The 15186-nt window shown below is 42.9% G+C and overlaps 3 protein-coding genes across 12 annotated transcripts; all 3 read right to left on the minus strand.

Moving 5' to 3' along the window:
* Positions 1-1390: 1390 nt before the first annotated feature.
* Positions 1391-7713, minus strand: susd1 (sushi domain containing 1). Of its 6 annotated transcripts, XM_067228044.1 has the most exons (19): positions 7651-7713; positions 7044-7468; positions 6731-6871; positions 6470-6625; positions 6077-6229; positions 5786-5965; positions 5441-5620; positions 4995-5174; positions 4620-4799; positions 4350-4529; positions 4083-4262; positions 3746-3925; positions 3061-3225; positions 2826-2953; positions 2550-2736; positions 2238-2331; positions 1829-2084; positions 1675-1714; positions 1391-1568 (listed from the first exon to the last, which is right to left on the minus strand). In XM_067228044.1, exons 2-19 carry the CDS (start codon positions 7111-7113, stop codon positions 1429-1431), a joined length of 2790 nt encoding a protein of 929 aa, XP_067084145.1. In that variant the 5' UTR covers positions 7114-7468; positions 7651-7713; the 3' UTR covers positions 1391-1428. The 6 variants fall into 6 exon arrangements, with proteins under 6 accessions (XP_067084145.1, XP_067084146.1, XP_067084148.1 ...); XM_067228045.1 differs by lacking the exon at positions 3746-3925; XM_067228047.1 differs by lacking the exons at positions 4995-5174; positions 5441-5620.
* A 625-nt stretch (positions 7714-8338) lies between these two features.
* On the minus strand, positions 8339-13934 carry si:ch211-12e13.12 (uncharacterized). Of its 5 annotated transcripts, XR_010874752.1 has the most exons (9): positions 13516-13934; positions 13222-13385; positions 12858-13091; positions 12513-12722; positions 11159-12367; positions 10776-10885; positions 9674-9731; positions 8485-9559; positions 8339-8366 (listed from the first exon to the last, which is right to left on the minus strand). XR_010874752.1 is itself a non-coding variant. In XM_067227586.1 (8 exons), exons 7-8 carry the CDS (start codon positions 9708-9710, stop codon positions 8847-8849), a joined length of 750 nt encoding a protein of 249 aa, XP_067083687.1. In that variant the 5' UTR covers positions 9711-9731; positions 10776-10885; positions 11159-12367; positions 12513-12722; positions 12858-13091; positions 13222-13385; positions 13516-13934; the 3' UTR covers positions 8418-8846. The 5 variants fall into 5 exon arrangements, 1 of the variants encoding a protein (XP_067083687.1); XM_067227586.1 differs by lacking the exon at positions 8339-8366 and having other exon boundaries at positions 8418-9559; XR_010874751.1 differs by lacking the exons at positions 8339-8366; positions 8485-9559 and having other exon boundaries at positions 9707-9731; positions 11159-11370; positions 12137-12367.
* A 56-nt stretch (positions 13935-13990) lies between these two features.
* LOC136932492 (immediate early response 3-interacting protein 1) lies at positions 13991-15107 on the minus strand. Its single transcript, XM_067227587.1, has 3 exons — positions 14975-15107; positions 14648-14749; positions 13991-14507 (listed from the first exon to the last, which is right to left on the minus strand). The coding sequence occupies exons 1-3, from the start codon at positions 15063-15065 to the stop codon at positions 14452-14454; spliced, it is 249 nt and encodes an 82-aa protein (XP_067083688.1). The 5' UTR covers positions 15066-15107; the 3' UTR covers positions 13991-14451.
* Between the last annotated feature and the right edge of the window lie 79 nt (positions 15108-15186).

Here is a 15186-nt window from a genome sequence, read left to right on the forward strand (position 1 = left end):
TCGTCGATAAGTCTCTGGCCCATCAGCACTTCTGTGCTCTTGCTGAAGACTTCGCGCCATAGAGAAATCCCCTGTTCTGTAGCCTCTCGTAGGAACCAGTAGGCCTCTTCTCTGTCCAGCACCTGGGAGTTGGGATTGGAGCTCGGTATCACATCCACAGCAGCCCCCTTTGTTTGGGTAACCTTCACATTCAGACTGGACAACAACAGAAAATACATTACGTCTCCCCCCTTTTAATAAAAAAAAGGTTTCAGTTAACATATAGCCGTTAAAGTTTTTTTTTTTACTTTTCCAATGAGTCTGCTAGTTGACCATTAATTCCCAAGTCAGCAAGCACCGATCCACTGACTGACAGTTTGCAGGTTGATATTACATTACCTGTCAAAAAAGAAGGACCAGTGAAAGCAGTTATAGTCATAACAGAATTTACAGTGATTATTGACAGATTATTTTGCCAGCCATCTCGTCAATTCGTGAGAACCTACCTCTAATCCACGGTTTCCTGAAGGTTACCTCAGGGAGGTTTCCAGTATGGGGGTAAAGGTCACTATTGTCTAGGTTATAGGGCATTGGGAGGGCGAACAAGTGCATCGTCAACTTCTGCCTGGTAGAAGCCTGAATTGACAACAGGCCAACTGAGTCAGTTTGTTAACTAGCTTGCAAGCTAAGTAAAGTAGTACTACTCATTGGGACTAGCCTAGCTAAAGAGAAGGGGAGGAAGGCTTCCTCACCTCACAAACATAGTCAAGAGCTCTATATCTGATTGCTGGGAAGATAGACCTGGAGACGCCACACTCTTCCTCAGACCTTGAACAGTAAAATAGGGCATAAAGCAATGGCACGATGGCTACTTAAACAGCTTTATCGGCTAGTGAGCTAACTTTCGCTACATTACTTCATTGCTGAGGCCTGTTCAGATGACTTTGCTAATCTAGCTAGTTAGCGACCTGTTTCAGAAAAATTGTTTGTCAACAAGTCTTTTGTTTTACATTTTACATGTAGATTTAATAAACAAATTTGTAATGCTTACATTTTGGCGACTTCAGTACAACGAGCCTGCCTTCAAATTGTTTCGTAGGAAGTGTGATTTATAGCAAACTCGTGCGCAGAGGTTTACAAAGCAAAGCACAACTGAGACTCGTGAAATGTTGAAATTATTTTATGTTTGTGGTTGGCATTGAGTGAAGTGCAAACGACTTAATTTAATTCAGTTAAATGTGTTGATTGATTATTGCATGAAATAACATTTAAATAATACCAAATACATTACACTGTTAATGCTACATCAGTGGTAAAATTACAAGGTCAATGTTGCAAAATGTCGCGCATGAGTAAGGGCCTTACAGTTTATCAGGATATCAACTGTAAAAAGAGACACAGAACATGTCAATCCAGTCTGAGTGACATACTGTATGCCTACTTTAAACTTTAATTGGATTGACCACATCTAAAACAACAGTGCGTCTTTGTAAAAGTAGTATACAAGTATCCTACAATAACGACCGTGGCCAAAAGTCCAATTGCTGCACTAACAAAAACTGCTGACATCATCATCACGTAAGATGTTCCTGCAACAAAAGAAAAAATACACAATCACTATAAGACATGTGACTATCATTTACAGCCTGAAGCCCTGAACCACAAAACGATTAAGAAAGTGAAATAATTCCTTACCTCTCACTTTTGCCCAAAGAACACAAGAATGTTTAAAAGCCTGTGAAATTGCAGAGCATAGAACAGATGATATTAAAAACTACAGATACCAAAAGTGCATACCGTTGCACAGGGTCTGATTTACCTTATATATATATCAATGAATATCTCTTACCCCTCTCCACTGACTGACAGCTCGTAAAATGATGTAGTAATCTGTGCCGTACAGTAAGGGAGCATTGTAGTACCCTTCATAGTAGTGTGCATCCCCCACACTGAAGTTCATCTCTCTCCCTACATTCTTCAGATGGACTTGTGCTGTGATGTACTGTCCATGGAGGCCCCTCTGGCGTAGGAAGTCTGGGTTCTTGGGAGAGGCGCAGTCGAACACAAGGGTTCCCTCCAGAGGCAAGACAAACACCTGGTAATAACTGCCAACAAAAAGACAAGGGAAATGAGATTTTTTTTAAAGTGTGTTCAGACTTGAGTGTCAGTTCAGAACACACTTTTCTTCTGTAGATAAGATTTGACAAAGGAAAATAGTTTGGAAAAGAGTTGAAGATATAGAAACAAGTCTGCAGTACCTGATTGGGTCTAGAGTGCTGGCCGATCGGCGTAGCCACAGATTGGGGAACGGGGTTTCAAATTCCCTGTAGAAGACTTCTGGTGCTTGAGGAACTATCAGCATGACAAGATTGAATATGTCCCATTGTATGTATTGCACAGTGGTAGAGCATTTGACTGCATATAAAGAACTACACTGATATGGATGAACGTTTCTGCTAACAATATTACATTTGACAAAGAATACGATTTTGATCTTCATTTGAAACACAACAGTAGGTTTGAAGTCCAAATGCTTTGTGTATGATAGTAAGTATCGGGGTAGTTTCTACCTTGTAAACTGGTGTTCGCTGAGATAGTGGAGGTGAACCTGGCAGACACCGCAGTGACTGTGATGGTATAGTTAGTAACAGGAAGCAGATCCAGGCATACTTCCAGTTGGTCTTCATCAGAGCCCAGGGCCATCTTCCTCTTATCATGAAAGTTCCTTTGATAGGTTCTGAATCCACTGAATACTACCTACACAGGCGGGTGACACAGCTACGTTGTCTATGAGCAGTAACAATATGTTGACGTGTAAAATATAAGTTAAATTACTCATAGCTCACTCTGTAATTTTCGGTGTCCTCTTCGTATTTCTCTGCTTTCCATCTTAAGCATTTGTCATAAAAAACCGCCAGTTCGCTGATGGCTGGCTTGATTTCTAGAAGGTCCGAGCAGATAACATCTGTGTTAACTTTGCGAGACATTACAAAGTGTTGACAAACAGACACGTTTGAAATAAGGTCATAACAGCAGTATTTCAATTGAGGGGGATTTAATCTGTTTGCTCGTGACAAATACCTCTACATCTCAATGTGGCCTCCTGCCACTTCCCAGTGTCGTCACACACAGACATGTTGCTGCCCTTCCAGCTGTGGTGTCCCTTCATGCAGCCATGGAGGACAGCACTCCTGTTGTGCCAAATCACTTCAGAATTCACAGGGTATGGGGCAGGGCCACATTTAGCTGAAGACACAAATAAGAAGAATTTTTTTTATATATTTTTTTATTTTAGTAATAAAAAAAAAAAAAAGAATAACAAATGTTTAACTGTTTTTTCTTCTTCATTAGTCATGCTGTGAAGGAACTATGAAGATATGCTTTCTTTGCTCCTATTGGTCAAAAAAATGAAAGAAAGGAAAGCCCAAGTCAGATATTAGAGACCGTGGGAAGGTTTTGCCAGATTTGATCAACGCAACACCACCCTCCAGTGGAGCAGGGGAGGAGGTGCGAAAACAAGCCTTAAGTATCCCAAAGTCAAACTGTTCCCTGGGAACCTCGGAGGACCACTAACTGGTACACTACGGTCCACACACTGGACTACATACTAGGCACTGAAGTACACAGTAGATACTTGTACACAGTGCATACCACACAATGGTGGTGTGCGGATCAGCTGTGAAGAGAAGCACTTGAATGGCATTTATCCAAACAATACGACAACGTTTCAAAAAAAACATTTTAGAGAGAGGGATTGTTACTTTACCTTTGCATTTCAATGTAACCTTCTCCCACTCTCCTGATTTTCTACAGGCTGAGAGACTGTTTCCAGAGTCTTTGTAAAATCCATCCATACACACATACTCAACCATACTCCCCAGTCCAGTTGTATTGTCCCACAGTATGTTAGTATATTGAAGGATTTGTGGTTGACCACAACTTATCTCTATACATGGGGATCATTTAGTCTTGGTTAGACTAAGTTCATAGAATGACAGATACAGAAGTACAGTTTGACTGAATGATTACAAACTAATTATAAGAACAAAATAGCGTTTCATAGGAGCCACTGTGATCAGTCTTTAGGGATGAAAGTGGTTCACCTTCACAATGTAGATCATTCTCCTCCCAAAAGCCTGTGTTTTCACACACAGTATAGTCTTTCCCACTTGAGAGAAAATATCCTTTGTCACATAGGTAGTAAACCACACTGTTCATCCTTGACACATGGTCCCAGATCATCTTAGAATGGGGTCTAAATGGAGGCTCCCCACAGTCAACCTCTGGAATTCAAATGGTTGATCAGGGTGGTGAGAAGTTGAGAAACGACAAAAAAGAAAAATATTTGAATCCAATTTAAAAAAGTTGACCTTGACACAGAAACGTTGTTTTGTTCCACTGCCCACCGGCAGTGCAAACCGAGCCGTTTCCCTCTCCCACATTGTGATACCCAGAGCTACACTGATACACCACCTCAGAGCCCATGCTGGACCTGTTATCCCACAACATGACCGAGTGAGGGAGATCGGGGGGGACACCACAGTCAACCTCTGGGAGGCAAAACACAGGAAAATTGGATCTCCAAAAAGTATTTTAAGTGTTCGGTATAAAAAAAAAGGAGACTTCAAATAACATGTTACCTTTGCATGACAATGTTGAATGAGTCCAGTAACCAGTTTCTGCACAAAAGGACACATTGCTTCCTTTCTCACGATAGAATCCATCTTTACAGTAATAGGACACATTGCTGCCCAGGTTAGAGTGCCCCCCCCACACCTGCTTGGTGTGAGGCAGAGCAGGGGGATCCCCACAAGCTATTTCTAGGAAGAAAAGCAACACAGTGATACAACACAGAATAGCTTAATAGATCTATTGTAGTTAACAGGATTGATTTCATTTATAACTCTGGAACAACTTGTGTATCACAAAGATCTACTTTCCTTTCAGTCATGAATACAATGTAATTCCAGTCAATTACACAATTTCATGTTAAAAGTTTAGGTACAGTAGAATACCTTTGCATGATAAGCTTGGCCTAGTCCAGGAACCCCTTTCTGTACAGTGGGACAGATTTGCTCCACCTTCAATAAAAAATCCTTTCTTACAGTAGTAGAATACATGGCTTCCAGGGGTGGTTTTGCCATTCCACATTTGTCCAGTGTGGGGCAGTATTACAGGATCTCCACATGACACCTCTATAAGGGAAAATGCATCATGGTAGGACTGACGTATTTTCCCCAGAGTACCTCAAATACACCGGCGATTACAGTTCGGTAGAATGTGTAGTAATGACAATAGTACATCAGTAAGACGTTTAATACTTCTAGAAGTACTACGTTTTTAACCCTAACCCTAAATTCATAATCGATTGCTCAAACGTTAATCTGACCGTGATCAGTTGGAGCTTGGATCGGTACGAGATAAGAAAAAACATGAACTTGAAGTGATGATTTATTTTTACCTTGACATAAAAACTTTGTTTTGTTCCACTGCCCACTGGCAGTGCACACCGAGACGTTTCCCTCTCCCACATTGTGATACCCAGAGCTACACCGATACACCACCTTAGAGCCCATGCTGGACCTGTTATCCCACAACATGAACGAGTGAGGGAGACCCGGGGGGACACCACAGTCAACCTCTGGGAGGCAAAACAATAACACTCAATCTGAAAGCTTTTCCCTTCACAAACAAACAAACAGCTCGAGAGCAAATTCAGACTTGTGAAGAAATGATTTGACCATCACAGCTCTCCTCCGCATAGCCAGACAGCGTTATGACAAATGAAGTGAAGAAACAAGGTTACCTTCGCAGACCAGACTTGGGACAATCCATTGGCCATCCACCCCACACACAGAGGTGTTGTCTCCACTCTTCCAGAGGAAGCCCTTCTCACAGCCAAACCTAGCGACGCTTCCATAGTGTTTCCCTGTGCCAGACAGCTGGACTGCATCAGTCACAGATGGGGGATCCCCACAGTCGATGACTGAAAGACATTTGTACCATAGAAAAGGATTCTGACTGAACAATTTTGTCAAATGTTCAACTGACATTTGTGTCATCGTAAAGTGTTTACTCTCTCATTCAGGTCTGTTACCTTTGCAGAAGGCTTGGTCGTGGCGTGGGTGAAAGGGCTCGGTTCCATTGTGAACCTTGTATCCGACTTGGCAGTGGCAGTTAAACCCCCCCTGCAGGTTCCTGCACTTACCCCCCTCTCCACAGATCCCCGGTATCCTACACTCATCGATGTCTACAGACAGAGACAGGGTTAAGATCTCAAAATGGGGTCAGTTGAAACATCAACACAGTGACTAATGAGTAGATTTCAGAAGAATGGGGTGTTATCATTCATGACATGACATAGCGTCATTTTAACTCGAAAGACTACAGTATGAAAACCTAGTGAAGGACCTCAATGTGTCTCTCACAAAACACACTATAACAGTAAAATATCCATTAAGTCATCTTCAGAAACACAATTGCAACTTGCCCTGGCAGTGGGTGCCATCGTTGGGGATGAAGATGACCAGACTGTTGGAAGGGCTGTATCCTGCCTGACAGGTACAGTAGTAGCTGCCGTAGGTATTATGGCAGGAAGTGTGCAATCCACATATCTTCGTGGCCCCTATTTTACATTCATCTTTATCTAAACCAAGGCAAAAGGAAGAAAGGAAAGCTACTTTGACCTGTTTACATGGTAAGTGAGAAGATTTGCATAAGAGAGGTACCTAAGCATATACGGGGTACGCACCTTGACAGTAAATTCTGCCGTTTCCGACAAAGCCATACATGCAGTTACACACCTTCCCACTGCCACCTGGCTTGTCCTCGCAGGTAGCGTTGGCGTGACAGGTGGCACACACATCCACAATCTGACCGGCCACTTGGAAGTCTACAACCCGATAAATAACAACTGTCAACATCACACCTGTTTTTGGTTCAAGATCTAATCTTTCACCATCAGGGTTCTCCAGAAACATTTTCGACGTATCACTGATGCTGATGTACCACTGTCTAAGAGCTCTGCACGAGTCCACACTCTGGAGTTCTTTAGACATGTTTACCTGACAAGGCGCACAGAAGACAGGCAGCAGTCACAACAGCTGCTCCCCAGCGCTTCATCTCGAGATGCATCGCTCTCCCGCTCTCACACACTGCAGGAGCCGCTCGTTTTTATCCCCACCGTTTCTGATTTCCGCTCTGTAGAGCCCCCGGCTTCTGAATGGACTTGATAGCCATGATGATGAGAAAGGGCGCCAGAGTGATCTGAGGTCACACGGACTTCCAACTGTCTTCTTTTTTGGATGGTTCTCTATGAGCTGGTGGTTTGCGGGCTAGTCTGTCATGTCTTCGTTCCGGCTGATGAGTTACCCTCAGTGTTGTTCACAGGGGGGATGGTCTTCGTTATGCTCTGGGGTCACTAGAAGAGCGCTGGGGAATTTGCACAGTCATGTGTCAGGAGATAAGAGCTAAATTTGGCCCCTGGAACCTGTTTGAGGTTTAATTTGATGAATGTAAACGGTCATGTCAACAGGGAAGTACAGACAAACTAAAGATAACTCACTGAGTATGATTACCAAATTCCCATCAGGATTAATGCTAAATAGGAAATAGAAGCAATAAAACATGTCTAACATGTCTTTCTTTTTTAACCCCCAAAAAACGACATACCTTTTCTTGACACGTTGTCCACAGTGTTTGACATAAGGTTGTAAGAGCTCCCTGTCAATGTCAATACTTTACATCAAGGTCAGGACCACTTAAGACCATCCTTCACCACCGTACAGTGTTCCCAGTGGCTCAAACTGGGTGTTAAGCTGGCATGGTGATGTGTGGGAGGGGGAGATTAGTTTCCTCGGCCTGCTATCTCTCTCTCTCCACCAGAGCCCTGGGTAGGGGTCTCTCTACCCCAACCAACGAGAGCCCCCACCTTCCACAACCGCCTGCTGCTGTGGGCTGATTACGACCAGCCCCTCCCTGAAACAACCCAGCAGCATGTCTCTGAGGACACTACCAGCAGTGTCCTATAGGGGTCGGCGATACAGAACAACACTGCAGATGTGACATGGGAGTCTCTGGAAGAGATCTCTGATCTCTCTGTTTCCTAGAAATAACTAGGCCCTTCTCTCGTTGATCCCATGTGAAGGTGTCAAATAGAAGTTGCTGCTCTGTGTGTCCTGTCTGTTTCATTTAAAAACGTTTGAAATGATTTGTGTCTGATGTCCATTCAAGGTAAACTTCAAGAAACCACTGAAATAAAGTCCACAAAAGGTCCACACCATGCAGGTATGAAAGGTTTATTGGAAATTTAAATCAATAACATGTATATTACTACCAAGTAGTCCATCATTCAGATCATGTTCGATGTCAGAACACACAAGTAAGCACTGTAAAAAAAAAATATATAAAAAATAAGTCCCAACAAAACTTTTGTGTTAGTGTAGTGTTAATTACTGTCAATATTAGCAAACATAATCGTATTAATTAACTTATGTGTTTACTCACCCACTGAAACCCTGTGATGTGTTCTTGATGTTCTTCAAATAATTAGGAGTTCAAGTAATTTATTTACTACATGCATGCACTATATTCATATATACCACTGACTCGACTGTGCATTCATACGTGTCACATCAACTGCAGCAGACATCACATTCACACAGGTCACACGTTCAAATGAGTGCAGATAAGTGAGAAGAGTTACACAAGTTCAAGGTGCGTCATTTGTGCTTTTGTCAATATGAACCAAGGCCTACACTAAACAATCGAGAATATCAATATAGAGAAAAGCGGTAAAAAAAAAAAGAAGAAAACGTACACATAATTGTCCTCCACCCCAGTTCCTTAGTACTGTGGTGTTGGCACGGTCACAGTATGGCACAAAAACAACAGCGCTGCTGTTTGCCTGGGGTCTCTGTTTCCGTAACAGGGGAGGTCTGGGGAGGCGGATTCTCCTCCTTGCTCTCGGAGAGCGAGCCGCTGGAGATGGACAGCAGTCGGCCGCACACCAGGTCGGCCGCGTTGCCGTCCATGATGGACATGTCCGTCACCGTCTTCTCCCTCAGCGACATGTCGCCGTCGTCGTCGTCGTCGATGAGGACAAACTCCTTGACGTGGACTCCGACTCCCAGAATGCAACGCATCTCCCCCGACTCGTCGGCGGTGTGGGCGTCCACGAAGGTCAAGGTGGAGGTCTCCGTGAGAGTCTCGTGCGCCTCCGTGGAGTTGTCCTCTGCGCCGGAGCAGGTCTGACTGGTCGTGTCACATGTCAGGGTGGATAGGGAGTCCTTTAGAAATCTCTGGTCTCTTATGTCTCTTTGGCCTCCGCCGTTCGGGACTCCGTCTGATGGACAGGGCGCCTTCCCTCCGCCGTTCGGGCTGCCGACCTGGCCCAGGGCGTCGGGCCCCTTGGAGCGGGCACCGTTCTCCGTGGGGTGGGCACCGCCTGGGAACACCTCATATGCCACCCTCTGACAGTCGTCATACACTCTCACTCTGCTCCCCCCTGTCGGGGAAGAGAGGTGGAGGGTGCTCTCTCCCTTCCTGTGTTTCTTCATGTACTTGTCTGTGGCACGCTGGACTGCAGGGGAGAAAGAAACAGGAAGTGTTTGTGATGCACTTCACCTGGAGTGACCAGACCAGACATATCCACGGATTCTCATACAACAGATGTTCTGCCTCCGGAAAAACATACCTGCTTGGGCGTTGCGATGATTGTCTTCAGAAACCATGCTTAGTGCTTTTGAATCCACCTGCAGGCAATTTTTGCAAAACAATTGTTGCCGTGGTTGAGATTTCAAATTGGTTTACTACATTTAAGAAGAATAAAAATGGCATATAAAGGAAAAAGAAACATAACTGTGAAGTAGTTTGTTCTGATAACAGATATGATTAATGGTAGAAAGTAGAAAGAGCCTTCCAGTTAGATTTGCCCTTTTAAGATAAATAAATTAAGTGAGTACTTTCAAAGTAGCAAAAATAACTATTTCCCAGAGGATAGAAATCCTTTCAAGACAGAGGAACCTGGTGATATCCATTAAAGTGCAGTAAGCAAGGAATGGAAGGGATAGTTGCTATAAAAGACTCTCTCTCTCTCTCTCTCTCTCTGTTACACACATACACACCTAAGTGACAAAAAGAAACATGGTTCTCCTCAACCCTATACTATCCAAACAAACTCACACACAACATACTGTACATACAAAGACATACACACACACACACACACATAGGCACACACACACCCACCACACACAAGCTTTTAGTCAGTGCGGTTCCACCAGTCCTCCGGTCTGCGGACTCATAAACACTTGGAATACTTCCCATGGCTTAACGGATTGGCCCTGTTACACTTGACTACATTCTATGCATGACAGAATAGGGGCTCCATAAATGAATAATGACACAAAGATGATGAGTACAAGTACAGGCAACATCCAACATGATCCACACAGGCTGCTGGTGGAGACATCAATAATTCACCAAAGATTCAACATAACACCATTTTATCATTATATTGTTCTGGTTTCGAATGAAAAGCTCTGTCTTCGTGGAAGTTTGTGACACCGTGAGTTAAAATGTCTTTGCGTCTATGGACTTGACATAGAATAACCACGCCAACTTATTTCGCCTCAGCTATTGTGCATTTGTTTGTTTATCATTAGTCAGTATTGTGTATAATACATACGTATATTGAACATTTCAAAGTATAACCATAACTGTATAACAAATTAGGTTTATTCATTCTACGATGTCATGTATGTATGTATGTATATAAAAAATCAATCGTTTTTTACCTATTGTACCATCTGTAGTCTTGTTTCCATCTCTTTAAACCATTCCAAAACTCTGTCACCTGTTTCGTCATGATGACCTTGGATGGGACCTAATACAGCTCGTTTAGCAGCTGAAAAGGAGAACAGGAAATAGGACATTGAGAACCTGTGTATCAAGTCAATTTTTCAAAAACAAGCTATCCTCAGATAAGAAGTATTTGGAATGGTAAGACAGGAACAACACAATAAAATAAAAAACGACATAAAGCAGAGCTACAGTCATTATCAACAAGTCACAGCACCACACTGCATATGTAGCTGTATGAAACCTACCACTGACTGAAAATCCAGTTGTGTCTGTACAAGACCCAGACAAGCGGACCAAGTGACACACACATATTTACCAAATGCAGAGTGACGGTCCTCCACAGGACTGGTGAGTCTTCAAAATGACGGCAAGCACGGCTCCAGATCCCATGCCTCAGTCGGCCAGACGACAGACGAGCATCACGGGGCTTGATTGAATTTCCAGTTCTGTGATGTGAGGAGCCGTCTAAGACAGAGCTGCGCTTCTTCCAGGCCGGCTCCCCCTCGCCCGCCTGCGCTGCCCCCACACCTAGCACGCTCACACGACACAAAGCCGACACTCTGCTGAAGGGAGGGGCAGTCATGGGACGTTACAATGGCTACACTCACAACACACGGTTTTTCATCATCACAAGGTCGAAGGATGGGCATTGATGATACCTACAGACGAGACAAAAATGGGGGCTTTCCAAACCATGTTAGGATAACCATGTTTGTCATCACTTATGGCACACATCCAAGCCCACATGTTTAAAATTAAAACAAAAATGTGACTTTGATCTTTCAGTCTTCAGACATGCATTTCAGTGACACAAATATGAGGTAACAGTAACATAAATATAGATGTTCTGGCACATTTTAGGGACAAGCATCTCTTTATTTACTCCTTCCTGTCTACAGCTCATATTAGGAAAGAATTTCCCAAACATACATGTAAAGGCTACTTTAAAATCTCTTCTCTTTGTTAGCCTGGAACCAAATGTTTTGTGATGAATAATACAGGAGATAGACTTTAACATACATGAAGGCAGAGAACTAGAGTATGAAACTGATCAAATATTTAGAGGCCTTCTGTCCCTTTGGGACCAGACCTGCATTAGCAAAAGCTTGGTCTCCTGCTAAAGTGGACATGGTTGACTTTGAAAGTGTTGACTTTGTGTTCTGTCACATGTTCAATAGAATAAAATCCACAGAGGAACATAGGACATGTAAAACTGGACTTAAAAGCAGCATCGGATCTGTTTCCACAAATAAAAATGAAGTGTAAAATGATTTAGAATGTAAATATGAAACACCTTATCACGCAAACATTTTCAGCGTTCAACCCCTGCAGATCTGGCCTGTGAGGTGAAGTGACGCTTCAGCACTTGCGCTGGGCTGTCTGACTTGGAAGCTTAAATCCTTTCTGGAAGATTGTCTGTCCTCTGGCGTGGTCTCCCAAAACTTAACGACCACCTTTCCAGGTGCTACCAAAGTATTTTTGAACTGGACATTAACAGAGATGGGGGCTCTTACAGCTTCAGCTCCTAGGGAATCCAACACAAGAAGAAAGGAACATATTTAGGCAACAACGAGAAAACACATGTATCATAAAACAAATGGAACGTGTCCAACCGCACTCTGTTTCCACTTAAGAACATTAACGTTACATTTCCACGTGAGGAAGTATACCGTTGTGTTTTTCTATTTCCGCCAAACATTTTGACAGCATCCACAGACTGGGAGTTGTGGGGCATTTGTAGCCCATTAGTTGGGCTGGGATAGTTAGTAGACGATGTGGGGAGTAATCTGAAAAGGTCCAGATGCATTTTAGTCCTGTGGTCCACGGGACACAAATGTCCACCCTTTTTGAATCGTCCGAATCCAAGCAATCAGCTTGAACTGTTGACAGAAAAAGTGAGGACAGAGATAGGAGGAAATAGACAGAACAAGTGATTGAGGTTGTCGTTGATGGGAAAAGTGAGTTATAAAGAAAATGCGTTGTTATTATTAAACAATATGACAAAAAGTACTCACATTCCAATAAGGGATGTTTGTTTTGGTCTTTTCCCTGGTTGTGTGAGAGCAGTGTCAGAACACTTTCCCATACAGGCTGGCTGTTACGTGAAATGGCACGGAGGGTGATGTCCACCTCCACCCCTGCATTGACCAGCCGGTATTCGATAACATGAGCCTGCAATACAAAAGGGCCCTTCTTCAACTCATCTATGGGCTGAAATGTCTTTATGCTCTGGGACACCCGGAACAAACCTGAGGGAAGAGCGAAAAAATCCTCTGAAAATACTTCAAAAAGGTGGGATATGTAGGCTATAACCTTCCATATCAAATGTGAATATTTCACTGTAAACTCATTTAGTTGGCTAACAAATAGGTGTCGCACCCATTGGACTCAACCTGAACCATTCTGCAGATATGACCATGACCACCAGCCTCATACAGAGGATCTCTGGGAAGCATATTGGGATGTCTCTGTATTCACTGTCTGGGTAGTCCCAACCGTATCCCGCTGCACTGCAGAACCTCCTCAAGACCTTAGTGTTTAGTCTGAAAGACAAGCAGTCGGTGTAAGCTCCAATATTTGTATGTCATAAACCTGCATTTGACTGTAGTACGTGGGACATCTTTCGAGATTTAGCTACTTTGAAATAGACTGACGACGGTGTCCCCGCATTACCTGCAGTTTATAATTGTGATGGCAGCTTCACCTTTGACATCACGGGCATGCAAGCGACCCATTTTTTTCCGAAGAGCTTCCACAAAATACTTGACTAACAAATACGCCAAACTCGGGAGTCTCTGACAGTCGAAGACGACATTGGATTTCAGTAGTTGGTGAGCGCGATAAATGTGTACATAAAACATATAGAACGCTAAAGAAAGTGGTACAAAAACAAAGTAGCTGTGAACATCCCCCATTCTTATGAGATAATTCTGACACAAATAGGTAAAGCGTAAAGACAAGCTTTTTGTAGATAATGTATTGATTTTAGTTTTAACTATAGGGCAGATAATCTCATAGCTTTATTTATAATAGCTGTACTTTATGAGCTTGCTAAACTTCTACACGGCCATTATCAAAATATACCTTGCTCTACGGAGAGAGAACATGGACAAACATTGGACGAGCGTTTAGTACAAGACGACGTAAGTCGTTTCTAAAACGTTTTATTGCATTTGAAAGGGTTCTGTGCCAAACATAATTTAATTGTCATCACCATGAGACACACGTAAACATAACGTTGATGTAGCAGGCCAGTCAATGAAATTGTTGTAGGAAAACCGTATCTGCCACACACAGACAGATATATTTTTTATTTCAATAAACTTTCAGGTTTCATATGATTTGGATCATGTCCACCTGTAGGCTTCCACACAAGAAACCAAATGCAAATATAAAAGACGAACCGTTGGATTGGTTTATTAGGCTATATAGGCTATTCATTCTTTGAGACTGGTTTGTGCTCCATCTTTAACATTCATTTGAAATCAACTTTTCACTGTGTGTGAGAGCCAGAGAAAGAAACAGAGACAGTGGGTTTCTTGCAGTACAGTTGGGAAGCCATCCATCTGCAAACATATTTCTTGGGTCCAACTTCGGTCATCTCTCTCTTCAACCAAATAGTAGTAATAAAACAATGCAGACAGAATTCACTGCTATCAAGGGTACTGTAAGGGAAGATGCGGACGTTATGAGTGTCAGTCAGCAAAATACAACAGTATTTTGTTCAGAAAGCATTACATTTGTTGCAAGGAATATAGAGCTACACAATTTTAAAGTTAATAAAAGAATATAACTATTAGGATACCTCTCATCACAGTCCTCACAGAGCGGATAAGGTTCATGAGCTGCACTTTGATTCCTGGTTCATCTCCAAATCCTCCTACACTTTGGTCCACACCCCATCCAACTAGCAAGGGAAACGTAAGAGAGCAGCAAAGATGTCATCAGATATGATTATTATAATCACTGGCTGTTCAGCGAGAATTTGAAAGAGTGTAAACTGGCAAGCTAGGCTACCCTAACTCGTTAACTAGCTGGCTATGTGCTAACATTAGCTCTACAAACACTGAGTTAGCTCAGTAGAGTGCTAAGTTAAACAAACGTTGAGGATCTGGTTAGCTAGGCTACTTACTTTTACTTAAAAATCTTTCTTCGTGTAATACGGAGACCGCATTAACACACAAAATCGCTGCCTGGATAAGCGAATACAATGTAAAAGCCATGTTAGTATGTGTCGGCTGTGTTCGCAGGTTGGTGTTAGATGCTCAAGTAGCTAGCTATTTACACCTGACGTAGCCTAACTGTATGGTAGCCTTGCACGGACAATTTTATACCAGTCAGTAT

Source organism: Osmerus mordax, chromosome 24, assembly GCF_038355195.1.
Source record: "Osmerus mordax isolate fOsmMor3 chromosome 24, fOsmMor3.pri, whole genome shotgun sequence".
NCBI classification, from domain to species: domain Eukaryota; kingdom Metazoa; phylum Chordata; class Actinopteri; order Osmeriformes; family Osmeridae; genus Osmerus; species Osmerus mordax.